The sequence below is a fragment of the Salvelinus sp. IW2-2015 genome, linkage group LG4q.1:29 (genome assembly GCF_002910315.2).
Source record: "Salvelinus sp. IW2-2015 linkage group LG4q.1:29, ASM291031v2, whole genome shotgun sequence".
NCBI classification, from domain to species: domain Eukaryota; kingdom Metazoa; phylum Chordata; class Actinopteri; order Salmoniformes; family Salmonidae; genus Salvelinus; species Salvelinus sp. IW2-2015.
In genome coordinates this window covers 26,114,408-26,132,883 of record NC_036842.1, presented here as the reverse complement: position 1 = coordinate 26,132,883, position 18,476 = coordinate 26,114,408, and the positions used below count along the sequence as shown (strand labels likewise).

General features: G+C 42.0%; 1 protein-coding gene across 2 annotated transcripts in view; it reads right to left on the bottom strand.

Moving 5' to 3' along the window:
* The window catches only part of pik3r1 (phosphoinositide-3-kinase, regulatory subunit 1 (alpha)), a 57,919-nt gene extending 48,149 nt beyond the window's left edge, over positions 1–9,770 (bottom strand). Inside the window, exons 1-2 of one of the 2 annotated variants that reach the window (XM_023984213.2) lie at positions 9,523–9,770; positions 417–1,100 (exon numbers count right to left, since the gene is read on the bottom strand). In XM_023984213.2, coding sequence (XP_023839981.1) covers positions 417–747 — 331 coding nt within the window. In that variant the 5' untranslated portion in view covers positions 748–1,100; positions 9,523–9,770. The remainder of the gene's footprint in view (positions 1–416; positions 1,101–9,522) is intronic. The other variant, XM_070442487.1, reaches the window with a different exon arrangement.
* Positions 9,771–18,476: the final 8,706 nt, after the last annotated feature.

Genomic DNA, 18,476 nt, shown 5'->3' with positions numbered 1-18,476 from the left:
TTTTTTATAAAGAGCTGGGATGATAACCGAAAATGATCGACAGACCAAATAAATACGTTTTCTAATATGTTTTTTGTTAATTGGACAATTGATAGATAAAATATTCAAAGCAGTAGTAGTAGTTTTAAGGTAAAACATAAATTACTATGGTGGACATTAATGTACCAACTTATCATTCAATTTATCGTTAGTGATAATTCAGTAAATGTATCATGATATGGATTTGTGTCTATATCACCCAGCTCAACATTTTACCCATGCAGTGTGAAATGTTTGAATTGTTTCTGTTTAGTTTTTTTGTTTACAATGTGAACATTGTTTTGTACTGTACAAATTACAACTGCATCCCAATACCAGGTCCCAGAAACCTTGTATTGGGGTTCGGTTGAAGAAGGCTCAGACTGTTTATCACTCACCTAGTTCATCACCAGAGTCAGCCTTGGAGGAGCCCGGGGCCACGGGTAAGGGTCTGGGGGGTCTCGGCTTGGGAGTAGGAGGAGAGATCCTCTTCTTCCCAATGAACTCCACATATGTCCCTGGAAAGTCTCCCTTTTCCTGAGTGGTCTCATTAAAGCCAGGCAGCCAGCCAATGTCCTCTGGCCTTTCCTCCAGGCCGTCGCTGTACCCTAGGGCCACCAGGGTCCCTTTGGTCACTGTTAAGATGTCCCCCACATGGAGGTCAATGTCCTCCTCTCGCTCCTTCTTGTAATCATAAAGTGCCCTGTACTGATATCCTTCTGCGGCCATCGTAGAGACTTTTCACGGGTGTTTCTTGTTGTTGTTGGTGGTATATATATTATTTTAAATCAACACGGCTGTGAATAACTTGTTCGGGCAGGTTAGAGTTCCACCAATTAGTTACTCCTCAGGTTTTCCGAGAATATATTAACGGAGCAAACAAAAAAAGCCAAAAAAGCTAAACACAACAATTAATGAACATTCTAGCCCTCAATAGTTATTTGGGTGATTATTGTGTTTTAACTTGTCTTCAGGTCATTCTCAAAGCTTGGTTATCCACTGCACCCCTATGGTGCCTCCGGCAGTGTTTCCATGAGTATATATGGCCCTTGCAGCAGTGGCCTTGAGAAGGTACACCTGACCTGCAATACAGAACAGAAGAAGCCATTTGCAACACATTGCGTAAGACTTATGATCACATACATTTAAAAAATCTGTGGTGGCTACATGTACAAGAAAGGTACCAGCGAAATAGGGACAGTTCTAAATTGGTGGGGGGGGGTCCAATTTTTTTTTTTGTGCTCTTGGGATGAGTTGTGTGTATATGTATATATATATATTTGTGGCCTGCTGGAGGTCATTTTGCAGGGCTCTGGCAGTGCTCCTCCTTGCACAAAGGCGGAGGTAGCGGTCCTGCTGCTGGGTTGTTGCCCTCCTACGGCCTCCTCCACGTCTCCTGATGTACTGGCCTGTCTCCTGGTAGCGCCTCCATGCTCTGGACACTACGCTGACAGACACAGCAAACCTTCTTGCCACAGCTCGCATTGATGTGCCATCCTGGATGAGCTGCACTACCTGAGCCACTTGTGTGGGTTGTAGACTCAGTCTCATGCAAGCACCGCCAGCATTCAAAAGTGACCAAAACATCAGCCAGGAAGCATAGGAACTGAGAAGTGGTCTGTGGTCACCACCTGCAGAACCACTCCTTTATTGGGGGTGTCTTGCTAATTGCCTATAATTTCCACCTTTTGTCTATTCCATTTGCACAACAGCATGTGAAATTTATTGTCAATCAGTGTTGCTTCCTAAGTGGACAGTTTGATTTCACAGAAGTGTGATTGACTTGGAGTTACATTGTGTTGTTTAAGTGTTCCCTTTATTTTTTTGAGCAGTGTATATATATATTTTGATCACAGGGGAGAGTAGTGCATTCTTTTCACTGGTTTATATTCACCATTTTGTAGGTTTTACGATACATTTTCTTCCATCCTAGCCCAACTTCCTTATCTCCTTGCATGCACCTCCCCTATCAAGGTACTTTCCTTAGGCACTACGCTTTTCCGTGCGCTTACTATACCACAGGTCAATATAGTCCAATCCAACTGTCTATCCTGCCCTCTATTGACCATTCATAGTGACAATAGCGGTAGGTGGATCGTTTGTCCAGATCTGTAATAGGCTAACTTGCAATCATACCACATAAAATTAAAACGTGGCCTGTGGTTGTGAGGCCGGTTGGACGAACTACCAAATTCTCTAAAATTAAGTTGTAGGCAGCTTATGGTAGAGAAAGGAACATAAAAATGATCTGCCAACAGATCTGGTGGAGATTCCTGCAGTCAGCATGCCAATTGCACACTCCCACAAAACTTAAGACATCTGTGGAATTGTGTTGTGTGACAAAACTGCACATTTTAGTGGCCTTTTATTGTCCCCAGTACAAAGTGCACCTGTGTAATGATCATGCAGTTTAATCAGCTTCTTGATATCCTACACCTGTCAGGTGGATGGATTGTCTTGACAAAAGGCAAAAATGCTCACTAACACAGATGTAAACATTTGAGAAATTAGCTGTTTGCGCATATGGAACATTTCTGAGATGTTTTATTTCAGCTCATGAAACATGGGACCAACATTTTGCGTTTATATATATTTTTCCCCCAGCACAATTCCAGCATTTGAGGAATGGAAAGAGACTGTTACGAATCACCTAAAAGTTATGACATTCAGAGAATTCCTTCTAATACTGGGTACAAGGTAGGGAGGGATGTATTTTCTGTTTGTTGCAATCGACAGCCTATTTGACTGGTGTTGAAAATGCAAACCATGATATTGAAACCTGTTGGTGGAAAATTTGTTGCATATTGCACGCTTCACAATCTAGCAGTCCAACGGACAAATCTGGGTTTGGCGGATGACATCTAGTGGAAAGCATTCCCAGAAGAGTAGAGGCTGTTATAGCAGCAAAGGGGGGACCAACTCCATATTCATGCCAATGATTTTGGAATGAAATGTTCGACGAGCAGGTGTCCACATACTTTTGGTCATGTAGTGCACAAGGGGAGGGTCATGTGAAAATATTTGACGTTGAGGGATTTATTTAAAAAAAATTTTAGGACACCTCAAGTTGGACCCCCCCACCCTGAGTAAAAACACATTTGGTGATGACATTTCACTTATGTTATAAAATACATTTTACCAAGACAAAATATAATTCTTCATATTCGGAATCGCTCAGTTGGGACTTTAACATATTAACATTATATCCCAAAAGTTGCATTTCGTAACCTAATACATCCGATAATAAGCACAGAGCTCTGTTGACAGAGCGGTGCCATTTGTCGCAGCGACTTGAGGATTTTACAGGTTGTGGTGGTCGTCTGCAAAGTTGTCGCAAAAAGAGAAATTAACATGACACAAGTTTAATTAAATGTAAAAGCTTGCAGTACACTCAGTGCTCCTTTGACATTTCACAGAGATATGCTTGTTAATCACAATTTTTAAAAAGCATATACTAAAATCAACATCCGTCTTACCTTTATATTTTTTATGTCCTCCAGATTTGAGAAGAAAGATAACTAGCTCAACGGTGAGACAAGCTGACAAAAATATATATTTTCCAGATTTTTAACCCCTCTTCTTACGGCCTCCAATGATTTAGTCGCCCTAATCTTGGCAATCATACAAGGGTAAAAACTCCAATAACTTTTGGACAGATGATAGAGACATGAGGTTTGGACCATTGCTTTTCTTAGAAAAGTATCTACACAAGTAACATATTTTATTAGTCAAAAGATGCAGTTTTGATTGGACACCCTACATAGTGGTTTGTTCCACTAGTGCCAATGAGTAGTTCTGCTGAATAAACCCAAAACTCAAACAAGCAGTTGTTGAATAAGCACTAATTAAAACCTTTTTAGGTTAACATAATTTATGAGATGGAATGCTAACATATATAAATAAAAAAGTGCATTGATATACATTTGTTTATGCTGTTCATCCATGTTGAATGCCAATGAAATACTGTAGTGTTTAATGCAGTGGTTCCCAAACTGTTGTAATAGTAGAATGCAAAAGGTGCAATTTCGAAATTGGGTAATGCATCAGCAGTTTTGCTTGTCATGTAAGTCATTGCAGAACTTAGAGAGCTAATTTACTAATGTTACAGTCCCCACTACAACAACAAAATACATAAACACGTAATATTGTCCTTGAAACATTTAAAATTGAAATACTCTACAATTCCATTCATTCCTATGGAGGACTGGTTTGTGCAACATTTGCCTATTATTCATTTCCAAATTCTTCAAGCTCTGTCAAATTGGTTGTTGATCATTTTTCAGGTCTTGTCATAGATTGTCAAGTAAATTCAAGTCAAAACAGTAACGCGACCACTCAGGCACATTCACGGTCTTCTTAGTTAGCAACTCCAGTGTAGATTTGGCCTTCTTTTTAGGTTACTGTTCCGCTGAAAGGTGAATTCATCTCCCAGTGCCTGATGGACAGCAGACAACCAGGTTTAACTCTTTATTTATTTATTTACCTAGACAAGTCAGTTAAGAACAAATTCTTATTTACAATAACGGCCTACCCCGGCGCCCTATGGGACTCCCAATCTCGGCGGATGTGATACAGCCTGGATTCGAACCAGGGACTGTAGCCTCTTGCACTGAGATGCAGTGCCTTAGACCGCTGCGCCACTAAAACAAAATAAAAAATGTAAATATTTGTCACATGCGCCAAATACAACTGGTGTAGACTTTACCGTAACACGCACAAGAATGGAGCTATATACAGGGAGTACCTGTACCAGATCAAGGTAGGACGTATTGAGGTAGATATGTACATGAAGGCAGGGTAAAGTGACTACGCATCAGGATAGATAAGAGTAAAATAAAGAATAGAGTAGCAGCAACAAAAGTGTGTGTGTGTGTGCGCACGCGCTTTGGGATAGTATTCAGACCCCTTGACTTTTTCCTCATTGTTACATTACAGCCTTATTCTAAAACGGATTAAATCGCCCCCCCCTCAAAATATTCAAAATAAAACTGAAATATCACATTTACATAAGTATTCAGACCTTTTACTCTGTACTTTGTTGAAGCACTTTTCGCAGCGATTACAGCCGAGTCTTCTTGGGTATGACGCTACAAGCTTGGCACACCTGTATTTAGGGAGTTTCTCCCATTCTTCTCTGCAGATCCTCTCAAGCTCTGTCAGGTTGGATGGGGAGCGTCGCTACACAGCTATTTTCAGGTCTCTCCAGAAATGTTCGACCGGGTTCAAGTCCGGGCTCTGGCTTGGCCACTCGAAGAACATTGAGACTTGTCCCGAAGCCACTCCTGCGTTGTCTTGGCTGTGGGCTTGGGGTTGTTGTCCTGTTGGAAGGTGAACCGCCGCCCCAGTCTGAGGTGCTGAGCGTTCTGGAGCAGGATTTCATCAAGGATCTCTCTGTACTTTGCTCCGTCTCCCAGTCCCTGCCGCTGAAAAACATCCCGACAGCATGATGCTGCCACCACCATGCTTCACCGTAGAGATAGTGCCAGGTTTCCTCCAGATGTGACGCTTGGCATTCAGGCCAAGGAGTTCAATCTTGGTCTCACCAGAGAATCTAGTTTCTCATGGTCTTGAGAGTCCTTTAGGTCACTTTTGGCAAACTCCAAGCGGACTGTCGTGCCTTTTACTGAGGAGTGGCTTCCGTCTGACCACTCTACCATAAAGGCCTGATTGGTGGAGTGCTGCAGAGATGGTTGTACTTCTGGAAGGTACTTCCACCCCCACAGAGGAACTCTGGAGCTCTGTCAGAGTGACCATTGGGTTCTTGGTCACCTCCCTGACTAAGGCCCTTCTCCCCCGATTGCTCAGTTTGGTGTCACAGCCAGCTCTAGGAAGAGTCTTGGCGGTTCCAAACTTCTTCCATTTAAGAATGATGGAGGCCACTGTGTTCTTGTGGACCTTCAATGCTGCAGACATTTTTTGGTACCCTTCCCCAGATCTGTGCCTCAACACAATCCTGTCTCAGAGCTGTACGGACAATTCCTTCGACCTCATGGCTTGGTTTTTGCTCCGTAATGCACTGTCAACTGTTGGACCTTAAAATGGAAAGGCACACACCTGTCTAAATTAGAGGTCGACCGATTAATCGGAATGGCCGATTAATCGGGGCCGATTTCAAGTTTTCATAACAATCGGAAATCGGTATTTTTGGGCGCCGATTTGCTGTTTTTTTGTTGTTGTTTTTTACACCTTTATTTAATCATTATTTAACTAGGCAAGTCAGTTAAGAACACAGTCTTATTTTCAATGACGGCCTAGGAACGTTCTGCCTCGTTCAGGGGCAGAACGAAAGATTTTTAACCTTGACAGCTCGGGGGATCCAATCTTGCAACCTTACAGTTAACTAGTCCAATGCTCTAACACTGATTACATTGCACTCCACGAGGAGCCTGCCTGTGCCGCGAATGCAGTAAGCTAAGGTAAATTGCTAGCTAGCATTAAACTTATCTTATAAAAACAATCAATCAATGACTGTCATTGCTCCAATGTGTACTTAACCATAAACATCAATGCCTTTCTTAAAATCAATACACAAGTATATATTTTTAAACCTGCATATTTAGCTAAAAGAAATCCAGGTTAGCAGGCAATATTAACCAGGTGAAAYTGTGTCATTTCTCTTGCGTTCATTGCACGCAGAGTCAGGGTATATGCAACAGTTTGGGCCGCCTGGCTCTTTACGAACTAATTTGCCAGAATTTTACGTAATTATACATAACATTGAAGGTTGTGCAATGTAACAGGAATATTTAGACTCATGGATGCCACCCGTTAAATACGGAACGGAATAAACGTTTTGTTTGAGTTGATAGTTTCCGGATTAGTCAAAGGTATATGGTTTAGAGAGAAATAGTCAACGCGTTATAATTCCTGTAATAACTTGTGGCTGAACTTGAAAGGGGTTTCTTTGTTATTTTACCGTTCATGTCTTCCATAGAGAATGTCTTGATCTACTTCAAATAAGGTCTGTGTTTCGTGCAGGCTTAAACCGCCTCGACGTTTTGATACCTGTGTAAATCTCACTAGGATAAGGTAACGTTTGTCAACATATTTTCATAAATACACTCTAGAATTTTTTTTATCTTCGCTTATATTTAGCCAATATTGATCAGAGTTACCTTGTCCTATGGATATCTACACAGTTATAAAATTGGCATGGTGGTGTAAGCCTACACAAAACACAGACCTTATTTTAAGTGAATCTAAAAATATCCTATGGAATAAATGAAGGAACCCGCTTTTCAGATTTTGCTAGAAGGTGTCATGGCAATTATGACTCGCACTTTGGTCGTCAATTCTTACCATGCCCATTATTAAAATAGGATTTCCTGCATATAGAAATGACAGTTTTTGTTTTCAACATTCATCACAGGTAACTTACTCTATTTTTATTCAAACAGTTGAGTATTTGTCTCCTAAGCAGACTCTTCAGTATCATTGTCACTTCAGAGCTGTGTGTGTGTGTGTGTATTTATGTATTATATTAAGTTAAAATAAGTGTTCATTGTTCATTCAGTATTGTTGCAATTGTCATTATTACAAAAATGTGTGTGTGTGTGTGTGTGTGTGTGTGTGTGTGTAGGATATATATTTTTTTAAATAAAATCGGCATCGGCTTTTTTTGTCCTCCAATAATCGATATCGGTATCGGCGTTGAAAAATCATAATCGGTCGACCTCTAGTCTAAATCATGTCCAATCAATTGAATTTACCACAGGTGGACTCCAATAAAGTTGTAGAGGATGATCAATGGAAACAGGATGCACCTGAGCTCAATTTCAAGTCTCATAGCAAAAGGGTCTGAATATTTATGTAAATAAGGTATCTGTTAATTGATATACATTTGCAAAAATGTCAAAACTTTTTGGGGTTTGTAATTATGGGGTATTGTGTGTAGATTGATGAGGAAAATGTATTATTGAAATAAATTTTTGAATAAGGCTGTAACGTAATGTGGAAAAAGGGAAGTGGTCTGAATGCTTTCCAAATGCACTGTATGTGTGTTTGTGTTGTGTCGTTATTCGTGTGTGTGTGTATGCAGGTTATATGAATGTGTGTGGGTTGCCTGTGCATAGCTCGATACCGTTTATTTTTTTATACTGAAAAACCCCAGTCCAACTGAGTTAGGAATGACGCCTGTATCTTAGTTGTGACTGGGTGAATCGATACACCATCCAAAGTGTAATTAATAACTTCACCATGTTCAAAGGGATATACAACATCTGCTTCTTTTATTTTTACCCATCTACCAATAGGTTCCCTTTGTGAGGCATTGGAAAACCTCCCTGGTCTTTGTGGTTGAATCTGTGTTCACTGCCTGACCGAGGGACCTTACAGATAATTGTATGTTGGGGTACAGAGATGAGGTTGTCATTCAAAAATCATGTTGAACACTTGCACACTGAGTGAGTCCATGCAACTTAATAAGACATGTTTTACTCCTGAACTTATTTAGGCTTTCCATAACAAAGGGGTTGAATACTTATTGACTCAATACATTAAACTTTTTTTTTTTTTTTCATTTGTAAAAAAATAAATAATCAAAGAACATAATTCCACTTTGACATTAAGGGATATTGTGTGTCTAGGCTAGTGACACAAATCTCAATTTAATCCATTTGAAATTCAGGCTGTAACACTACAACATTTGGAAATAGTCAAGGGGTGTGAATACTTTCTGAAGGCACTGTATATCAGTGCTTCCAACTTGTTTGGCTGATCCCTCCTTGTGACCCTGTTGGATTCATGTCCAACCGTGTCACAGGTGTGATCAGCAAATTGTGAAAAATGTACTACTTCAATTTGCCCATGCTGTCAGACGCTATAATGGCACAGCTACAAAGACGAGTCCTCTAGCTATCTCTATAGTATACAGTAACCTCTCCCATCTTCTAGAATGAGAATGTTTTTGTTGATGTTTAGTGTCTTCTCACTTTTGTTTATTTCCCTTGCTTTGCTCATGTAAACATAAAGTCCCTCTGAATTGAATAGCTACAGTGGGTAACTAACGTCAACTAGTGGCTTGGTAGTTTACCAGAGACAATTGGCTTTAGGTTTAACTCAAATTACGCCTGAAATGTTGACAGCTAGTTAATTGGTAGCTAAATTAACATTTACTAGGCTGAAAAGCTTTCACCCAAGTCTAACTTTGTCATGCTTGATAATGACTTTAACGTTTGGCATGAATAACAACTTTTCATTGAATTATCAATATACTGAGGACGATCAATCGAAGTCCAACAGTGCAGTGGTCGGCTTGTCCCTGTCGTCGCGAGCAAGTACAATTGGGTAACAAATTCCGTTGTAATCAGACGTGTACTACTTTATTTAATAAGCAATATGACGTTATATGGCATGACAATAAATTCACAGACGTCTTTAACTACAAGTAAAACTATGAGATATCCAGTATGCTAACGTGGCATTTAATGCTAACTAGCTACTGTGCTAACGTGTTAGCCTAGCTAACGAGCTACTGTACATACATAATAAAAGCGCACAACTCACTTGCATGAAGGGGGCCCAGGTTGAATAGAATGAATCCTCCTCTCTTTCCGTGTGGACACACTACTCCACTCTGATACCAAACATAGAACGTTAGCCACACAAAGACAGCGCCAAAAGCCTCTGAGAGTAGCTATAACGTTTTCGAACAAATTAGTCCAGGACTTAAAAAGTGGGTTTTAATCTTATTTGCTACGCTCGTACTCTGTCAACAGACAGGACGACTCCGCTCGAGCGAATGCATTGGTTTAAGTTTCAACTAGGGGCATGGCAGTGGACTGGCGGGGTCACTCGTTCACTGGCACGTCAATCCAAATACGTCATCATAAGAGTAGCTATACCCTGCCCTCTCTGGGTAGCATGTCAAGAGCTTGGAGTGTGATTGGTTATTGAGACTACACGCGAGCAGCACACACATGAAACACCCATAAGATAATTAAGTAACTTCCACATGCGAACAGGTTAACATTTCTACTATCGTGTAGCCTATAGGCCCATGACACTATAGAAACAAATGAATAAAAATAGCTGGTAATGTTTATTTTCAGGTTATTTGGCTTTATGGGTTTTAAAAGCTTACAAAGCGATGATTAGTTTTCACATAGGCTGTTTTTACACATGCAACCCAATTCTGACCTATTATCCACTAATTGGTATTTTGACCAATCATACCAGATCTTTTCACATCAGATCTTTTCAGAGATGATCTGATTGATCAAATTAGTGGAAAAAAAAAGATCAGAATTGCGCTGCCTGTGTAAACACAGCTCTAGAGGCTATTTAATTGATTCCAGACACAGAAGAGGACAAGCTACATTATGGTAGGAAAACCACTCCCATTGTAGCCGAAGCATAGGAGTGCCAAAGAGGTCTATGGAAACTAAGTTTCAGAACTCTGTGCAGTGCTGTGAAGCACATGTTAGGACTTTACAATTTGCATATTTACCACATATATATATTTGTTTATTAATTTATTTATCTAAATCCTATTGAGATCAAATATATTTTACTTCGGAGACCTGTCCCAAGAAGAACTATCTACATGCAAACTACCACAACCGGCTGTGATTGGGAGTCCCATAGGGCGGCACACAATTGGCCCAGCGTCGTCTGGGTTTGGCCGATATAGGCCGTCTTTGTAAATAAGAATTTGTTCTTAACTGACTTGCCTAGCTAAATAAAGGTTAAATATTTTTTTGTATATATTTTTAAAAACAAAGGGAAACCCAGCCGCGAGTTGCCCAATGATGTGAACCTACCAGAGGAGCTAAATACCTTCTATGGTCTGAGCTAAATGCATTCCATGCTCGCTTCGAGGCAAGCAACACTGAACCATGCATATGAGAAAACCAGTTGTTCCGGACGACTGTGTGAAACCACAGCCGATGTGAGTAAGACCTTTAAACAGGTTAACATTCACACACAGATTACCAAGAAGCAAACTCAAAGCATGCACTGACAGCGGGCAAGTATCTTCACTGACACTTTCAACTATTCCCGTACCCAGTCTGTAATACCTACATGCTTAAAGCAGACCACCATAGTCGCTGTGCCCAAGAACACCAAGGTAACCTGTCTAAATGACTATCGCTCCGTAGCACTCACATCTGTAGCCATGAAATGCTTTGAAAGGCTGGTCAGAGCTTACATCAACACCATCATCCCAGACACCTTGCGCCCAGTCCAATTCGCATACTGCACCAACAAACTCTATTGCACTCTACACTGCTCTCTCCCATCTGGACAAGAGGAGCACCTATGTGAGAATGCTGTTCATCGACTACAGCTCATTGTTCAACACCATAGTGCCCTCCAAGCTCATCACTAAGCTCAGGACCCTGGGACAGAACACCTCCCTCTGCAACTGGATCCTAGACTTCCTGACGGGCCGCCCCAGGTGGTGAAGGTAGGCAACAACACATCCGCCACGCTGACCCTCAACATGGGTGCCCCTCAGGGGTGCGTGCTTAGTCCCCTCCTGTACTCCCTGTTTACCCATGACTGAGTGGCCATGCACGACTCCAACACCATCATTAAGTTTGTTGATTAAACAACGGTGGTAGGCCTGATCACAGACAACGATGAGACAGCCTATAGGGAGGAGGTGCTAGGACAACAACCACTCCTTCAAAGTCAGCAAGACAAAGGACTACAGGAAACGGAGGGCCGAGCACGCTGCCATCAACATCGATGGCGCTGTAGTGGAGCGAGTCGAGAGCTTCAAGTTTCTCGGTGTCCACATCACTCAGGAATTAACATGGTCAGCACACACCAACTGTCACGCCCTGATCTGTTTCACCTGTCCTTGTGATTGTCTCCACCCCCTCCAGGTGTCGCTTATTTTCCCCAATGTATTTATCCCTGTGTTTTCTATCTCTCTGTGCCAGTTCATCTTATAGGTTTCCAAGTCAACCAGCGTTTTTCCCGTTCTGCTGCTTTTTGCATTCTCCTTTTTCTAGTCCTCCCGGTTTTGACTGTTGCCTGTTTCTGGACTTTGTACGCGCCTGCCTGACCATTCTGCCTGCCTTGACCACGAGCCTGTCTGCCACTTTGTACCTCCTGGACTCTGATCTGGTTTTGACCTTTTTGCCTGTCTACGACCATTCTCTTGCCTACCCGTTTGGATTAATAAACATTGTAAGACTCCAACCATCTGCCTCCTGTGTCTGCATTTGAGTCTCGCCTTGTGCCTTGATACCAACACAGTCGTGAAGAAGGCACGACAACGCATCTTCCCTCTCAGGAGACTGAAAAGATTTAGCATGGGCCCTCAGATCCTTTAAAAGTTCAACAGCTTCACCATTGAGAGCATCTTGACTGGCTGCATCACTGCTTGGTATGGCAACTGTTTGGCATCCAACCGCAAGACGCTACAGAGGGTAGTGCATAAGGCTCAGTACATTACTGGGGCCAGGCTCCCTGCCATACAGGACCTCTATACCAGGCGGTGTCAAAGGAAGGCCGTAAAAATTGTCAAAGACTCTAGCCACCCAAGTCATAGACTGCCCTCTCTGCTACCGCCCTGCAAGCAGTGCCGATGCACCAAGTCTGGAACCAATAAGACCCTGAACAGCTTCTACCCTAAAGCCATAAGACTGCTAAATAGTTAACCAAACAGCTACCCAAACTTTCTGCAATCTATCCTTTTGTCTAGTCATTTTACCCCTACTTATATTTCCATATCTACCTCAATTACCTTGTACCCATGCACATAGACTCAGTACTGGTCCCCCGTGTATATATAGCCAAATGATCGTTACTCATTGTGTACTTATTCCTCATGTTATTATTTTTTTATTTTTCTCCCTGCATTGTTGGGAAGGGTCCGTAAGAATTTCACTGTTGTTTATGATGTATGTGACAAATAAATGTTGATTTTGATTGATTTGATAAAATTTTATTCGATTTTGATTTGAAGGAGGCAGCAACTTTTGGGAAATGAAGTGACATCTAGATATCAAGATCACTGAGGGAATGTCCTATACCTTTACATTGAAGCATGTGAAATTCATACGCGTTCAATTCAAAAGTCCACCCTCTACTGCTCATACACATTTAAATGGTCAGAATTTCATTAAGCCCAAGTGGTCTAATCAGAAATGATGAGCATGCATTCATGTTTTATTTTTCCAAGAACTGGGAGACAGGCTTCTGGAGAACGAGAAATAAATGATTCATTTATTGTAATTTTTTGTAATACAACCATTTAGGCCTACTACATACCTACAGAGGGGACTTTCCAGAGCATTTTTCTTGCTGCATTCTCCAAAGGATAAAAAGATTTTGAGGAAATGTTCTTGAAAATGTAGGTTAAATTCACTTTAAATGTGTCACACTCTATTCATCAGAATGATTAGACTTCGTTGATATCTAAGGGACCACAAATTAAATCAAAAGAGCTGGGCTGCTGCCTGTATGATTCATAACTGAGCCTTTCATAAACAGTGAGGTCACTATAGTCATCCACATCCGTAGCATTTGAATAGGCTATATTGTGAATGTATAGTGTCTCTATTAATTGATACGCTTCAGAACATTAATATAGCAGCCTAACAACTGTTAATCACAGACTGTGTATCATAAATAGTGAATTCCTGTGTCATAGCCTAAAACAACTTGCTAATGAAAAAGTGAATCTCTCCTTCAGATACAGTGCTCATCAAATCAACAAACAAGGAAAACTGCAAGGTGCTAGCTAGCTCAATGTATTCAGTGGTATATTAATTGAAAAGCAGCCATTTCCAATATGGAGTTCACAGATATCCTTTAGAGTACATCATCCCAGGCGCATGACTGTGAATGTGGGTGGCCTAATTATGGGGGGGAGGACACTGGGCTCTTAGAAATCCCCTGGCAAGTATAGACCTACTATCCAAGCAGCACTAAAGGAGCTGTAAACAGCTTTGTGCAGGAATAGGTCCCTCAGTCCTCTCCAGTCTCCCATGAATCAATGGACGCCACCTTTCAGATATGAGGAAGGCCTAGATGAGGCGTAGCAAACATGAGAAGGGGGATAATATCATCCAAGGAATGGTGGAGCCTATGTTGAAACTGAAAATGCTTGGAAGGTTTAAGGATGCAATTTTAGTCTTCTCCCAAAGCACAGGGTTTGTGGAAATTAAAAGGTATTTGGTTTCTATAATTATCGCTTGACTGACTGTGTGGGCGGCAAGTAGCCTAGTGGTTAAGCGTGTTGGGCCAGGAACCAAAAGGTTGCTGGTTTGAGTCCCAGAGCCAACTAGGTGAAAAATATGTTGATGTGCCCTTGAACAGGGTACTTAAAAATAATTGCTCCTTTAAGTCAATCTAGATAAGAGCATCTGCTAAATGACTATAATGTGTGTGAATTGGTCATCTATTTGACTGAAATGATGTTCACTGGTCTTATGTTATTCATCCATAATAATCATTGCTGTGTACAGATGCCTCTGCCATTTACAAAAGGTTTATACTTTACTTTTGCTCCTCATGCCATCTCAAATTCCCTCTTAGTTATTTAACTCTATAATTCAAATATAAAAATATTGAGTGGCACAGTGGTCTCAACCTTCGCCTTTCCCGAGTCCGTACGGGAGTTGTAGCGATTTTTTAATTTATTTTACCTTTATTTAACTAGGCAAGTCAGTTAAGAACAAATTCTTATTTACAATGACGGCCTAGGAACAGTGAGTTATTCAGGGGCAGAATGACAGATTTTTACCTTGTCAGCTCAAGGACTCGATCTAGCAACCTTTCGGTTACTAGTCCAATGCTCTACTAACCACTAGGCTACCTGCCGCCCCAACGATGAGACAAGACTGTAACTACCAATTGGATACCACGAAATTGGGGAGAAAAAGGGCTAAAGAAATAAAATAAATATTGAATGGAATGTTTACACAATGTACATACAGTCATACCAAATCTTATATTTCCTCCCCTTTCTGAGAAGAAATAGGAGTTGTAATGTACTATATTTGTTATTGACTTGTTGTAACATTTTTAAATGAAAGCTGAGCCTTTGAGCCTATGTTGTTTGCTTTGCCATTGATTAAAACACAAAAGTTATTCCAACTACTATTGAATGAAAGTACGAGAAAAATGTAATTGACATTTTCACAAATAACAATTTAATAATGAAATGTATATTTGAGCAAGGACTACAAGTCCTTGATTTGAGCAACACACTCATGCAATTCTCTCTGTTTATCAGTACAAACTAGTCTCGTGGGTTCACAGCTGATCAAGGTTTTCATATACAGCTGCAGCGTGAAATCTGTACTTTTTTATTTAAAAAAATATTCAGAGTGCACATGGACTTCCATAGGTCTATAAGAATACCATTGAGAAGCATAGATGGGATTTGAAGTTCTGTTGTCAACGATGACGGAAAATAATATTTGAACCACTAGACCATATAATCCATACATTCATCCCCCATGATTAAACAGTGGATCAGGCTCTTGGCTGGCAATGCATCTGATATTCTCCAAACAACTTCAAACCAAACCCCAGTTCTGGTACTGTAGGTTCTCTTTAAGATGCACTCCAGGATCTTAAGCACAACACATTCATTACATATAGTAAAAATTGAATTCGTAACATATCGTAGGAAATGCACAAATTTGCAGGATGTAACATATCATAAGAAATGGAGGACGTAGTTTACAATTTGATGACATAGTACACAAAAAGCGGGGACCACTTTTGGCTCGTGAGTACCAGTTTCAAAACTACTGGCTAAAATTATACAGACGTTTGAGAGTGCATCTTTAACTGTTCCTTAACAGAAAATAAATAGCAAAGAATGAATTTATGAAGGTCAAGGGTTATTCCTGTTTAGTGCCGTTAGGATGCTGGAAATGTCTGCTGTAGATTGTGGTTAGTAAAGCATTTAGTGACTACCACACAATGCTATTGATGGTTGTTGAGCTTAGATTAAGATGGGTCTACTAAAGTTTCCTGAGCCACTAAAAGCGAATTATGTAATATAATATCTACTCCAGTCAGAGTTTGTAACATTTAACCAGATGCTACATAGCACAGTATCCTGTCCCCAAAAGTAAAGACTGTAGACTGTACCATGGACCGTCAAAGGCCTACTACTGTATCGATTTTGACAAATGATTTAATTTTAGTAAAAAAAGTCATAACTACACAAATATCAAATTTCTACCTTAAATACGTATTTTTTATTCATTTTAACTGTCACGTTCCTGACCTGTTTTCTGTTAGTTTTGTATGTGTTAGTTGGTCAGGACGTGAGTTTGGGTGGGCAGTCTATGTTTTCTGTTTCTATGTTGGTGAATGGGTACCTAATATGGTTCTCAATTAGAGGCAGGTGGTTTTCATCTCCTCTGATTGAGAATCATATTAAGGTAGGTAGTTTCACAGTGTTTGTTTGTGGGTGGTTGTCTCCTGTGTCAGTGTCTGTATGTTACGCCACCGGGACTGTTTTCTGGTTTTGTTGTTCGTTTTATGTAGTCGTTTTCGTGTTATTGCGTTCTTCGTGTTCATGTAGTTCGTCGTCCAGGTCTGTCTACATCGTTTATTTGTTTGTTATTATTCAGTATTTAGTCGTTTTTTCGTCTTGTTTTATAATTATGTCATCACACACGCTGCTTTTGGTTCAATCCTGCTCCTCCTCTTCGGATGAAGAGGAGGAGGGAAGCCGTTACAGATCCACACAATCCACACAAGCAGCGGGAAATTCGAGCAGCGGCCAGAGATCAGGACTCATGGACTTGGTGAGAAAGTATAGAGGGAAAAGGACACTGGGCGACATTGGGGATTATCGCCTGTGCTGTGGGAGATGGAGGCAGCGAGAGCCAGAACGCGGTGGTATGAGGAGGCAGCAAGGAGACGTGGCTGGAAGCCCGAGAAGAAACCCCAAAAATGTCTTGGGGGGGGCTAAGAGGTAGTGGGCCAAGGGCAGGTAGGAGACCTGCGCCCACTTCCCAGGCTTACCGTGGAGAGCGGGAGTACGGGCAGACACCGTGTTACGCAGTAGAGCGCACGGTGGCTCCTGTACGTGTGCATAGCTCGGTGCGGGTTATTCCACCTCCCCGCACTGGTAGGGCTAGATTGGGCATTGAGCCAGGTGTCATGAAGCCGGCTCAACGCGTCTGGTCTCCAGTGCGTCTCCTCGGGCCGGCTTACATGGCACCAGCCTTACGCATGGTGTCCCCGGTTCGCCTACATAGCCTGGTGCGGGTTATTCCACCTCCCCGCACTGGTCGGGCGACGGGGAGTATTCAACCAGGTAAGGTTGGGCAGGCTCGGTGCTCAAGGGAGCCAGTATGCCTGCACGGTCCGGTATTTCCGGCGCTACCTCCCCGCCCCAGCCCAGTACCACCAGTGCCTACACCACGCACCAGGCTTCCAGTGCGTCTTCAGAGCCCTGTTCCTCCTCCACGCACTCTCCCTATGGTGCGTGTCTCCAGCCCAGTGCCTCCAGTTCCGGCACCACGCACTAAGCCACCAGTGCGCCTTATCCGGCCAGAGCCATCCGTCTCCCCAGCGCCATCTGAGCCATCCGTCTCCATAGCGCCATCTGAGCCATCCGTCTCCATAGCGCCATCTGAGCCATCCGTCTCCCCAGCACCATCTGAGCCATCCGTCTGCCCAGTGCCGTCTGAGCCATCCGTCTGTCCCGAGCCATTAGAGCCGCCCGTCTGTCCCGAGCCGTCAGAGCCGTTCGTCAGTCAGGAGCCGCTAGAGCCGTTCGTCAGTCAGGATCTGCCAGAGCCGCCAACCAGACAGGATCTGCCAGAGCCGCCAACCAGACAGGATCTGCCAGATCAGGATCTGCCTCTTCGGATGAAGAGGAGGAGGAAAGCCGTTACATTAACCCTATATTATAAACATGCTTCCTTCTGTTTGAGAACCAAACCCTGACCAAAACCCAGCTGGTATTCTTTGGGCCTGTAGGAAAGTCCATGCACAAGGCAGTATGCGCTCAATGAGCCTGACACAGTAGACAAAATGGGGAACATCTCAGTTCTTAATGGACGTGCCACTGACATTGGCTGCTGTCCAACAGCTGCACGCAGGGAAACGACTTTCTGTTACATAATGTGGTTATTCAAATGTGTGCTGACAGACAACAGAGGGTGAGGGATAAGACAACAACACAATAGAAACCCTGCAGATACCAACTGTTAAGTCTACATCTGTTCAGGTTTATGTACTATCTATAAAAGCACCAAATGGGCCGAGGATATGTCTTATGTAATGATATTTCTGTACAGAGGAAAATAGCTCTTCCCCTTTTTCTTTTTATACAGGAGAGAGAGAGAGAGGAGACGTATCCACAGGCAGATTTGGAGTTAACAGACAAGGTGTGTTTCCCCAATTAATTGCATACCTCTCCGTTTTGGTGCAAGCTCCAACCTGAGGGTATTTAGCATGTAATTCGGACTTTTTTTTGGCACGTACCAACCTAGTCATCATACTGTATCATCATCTCAGCGTTATTA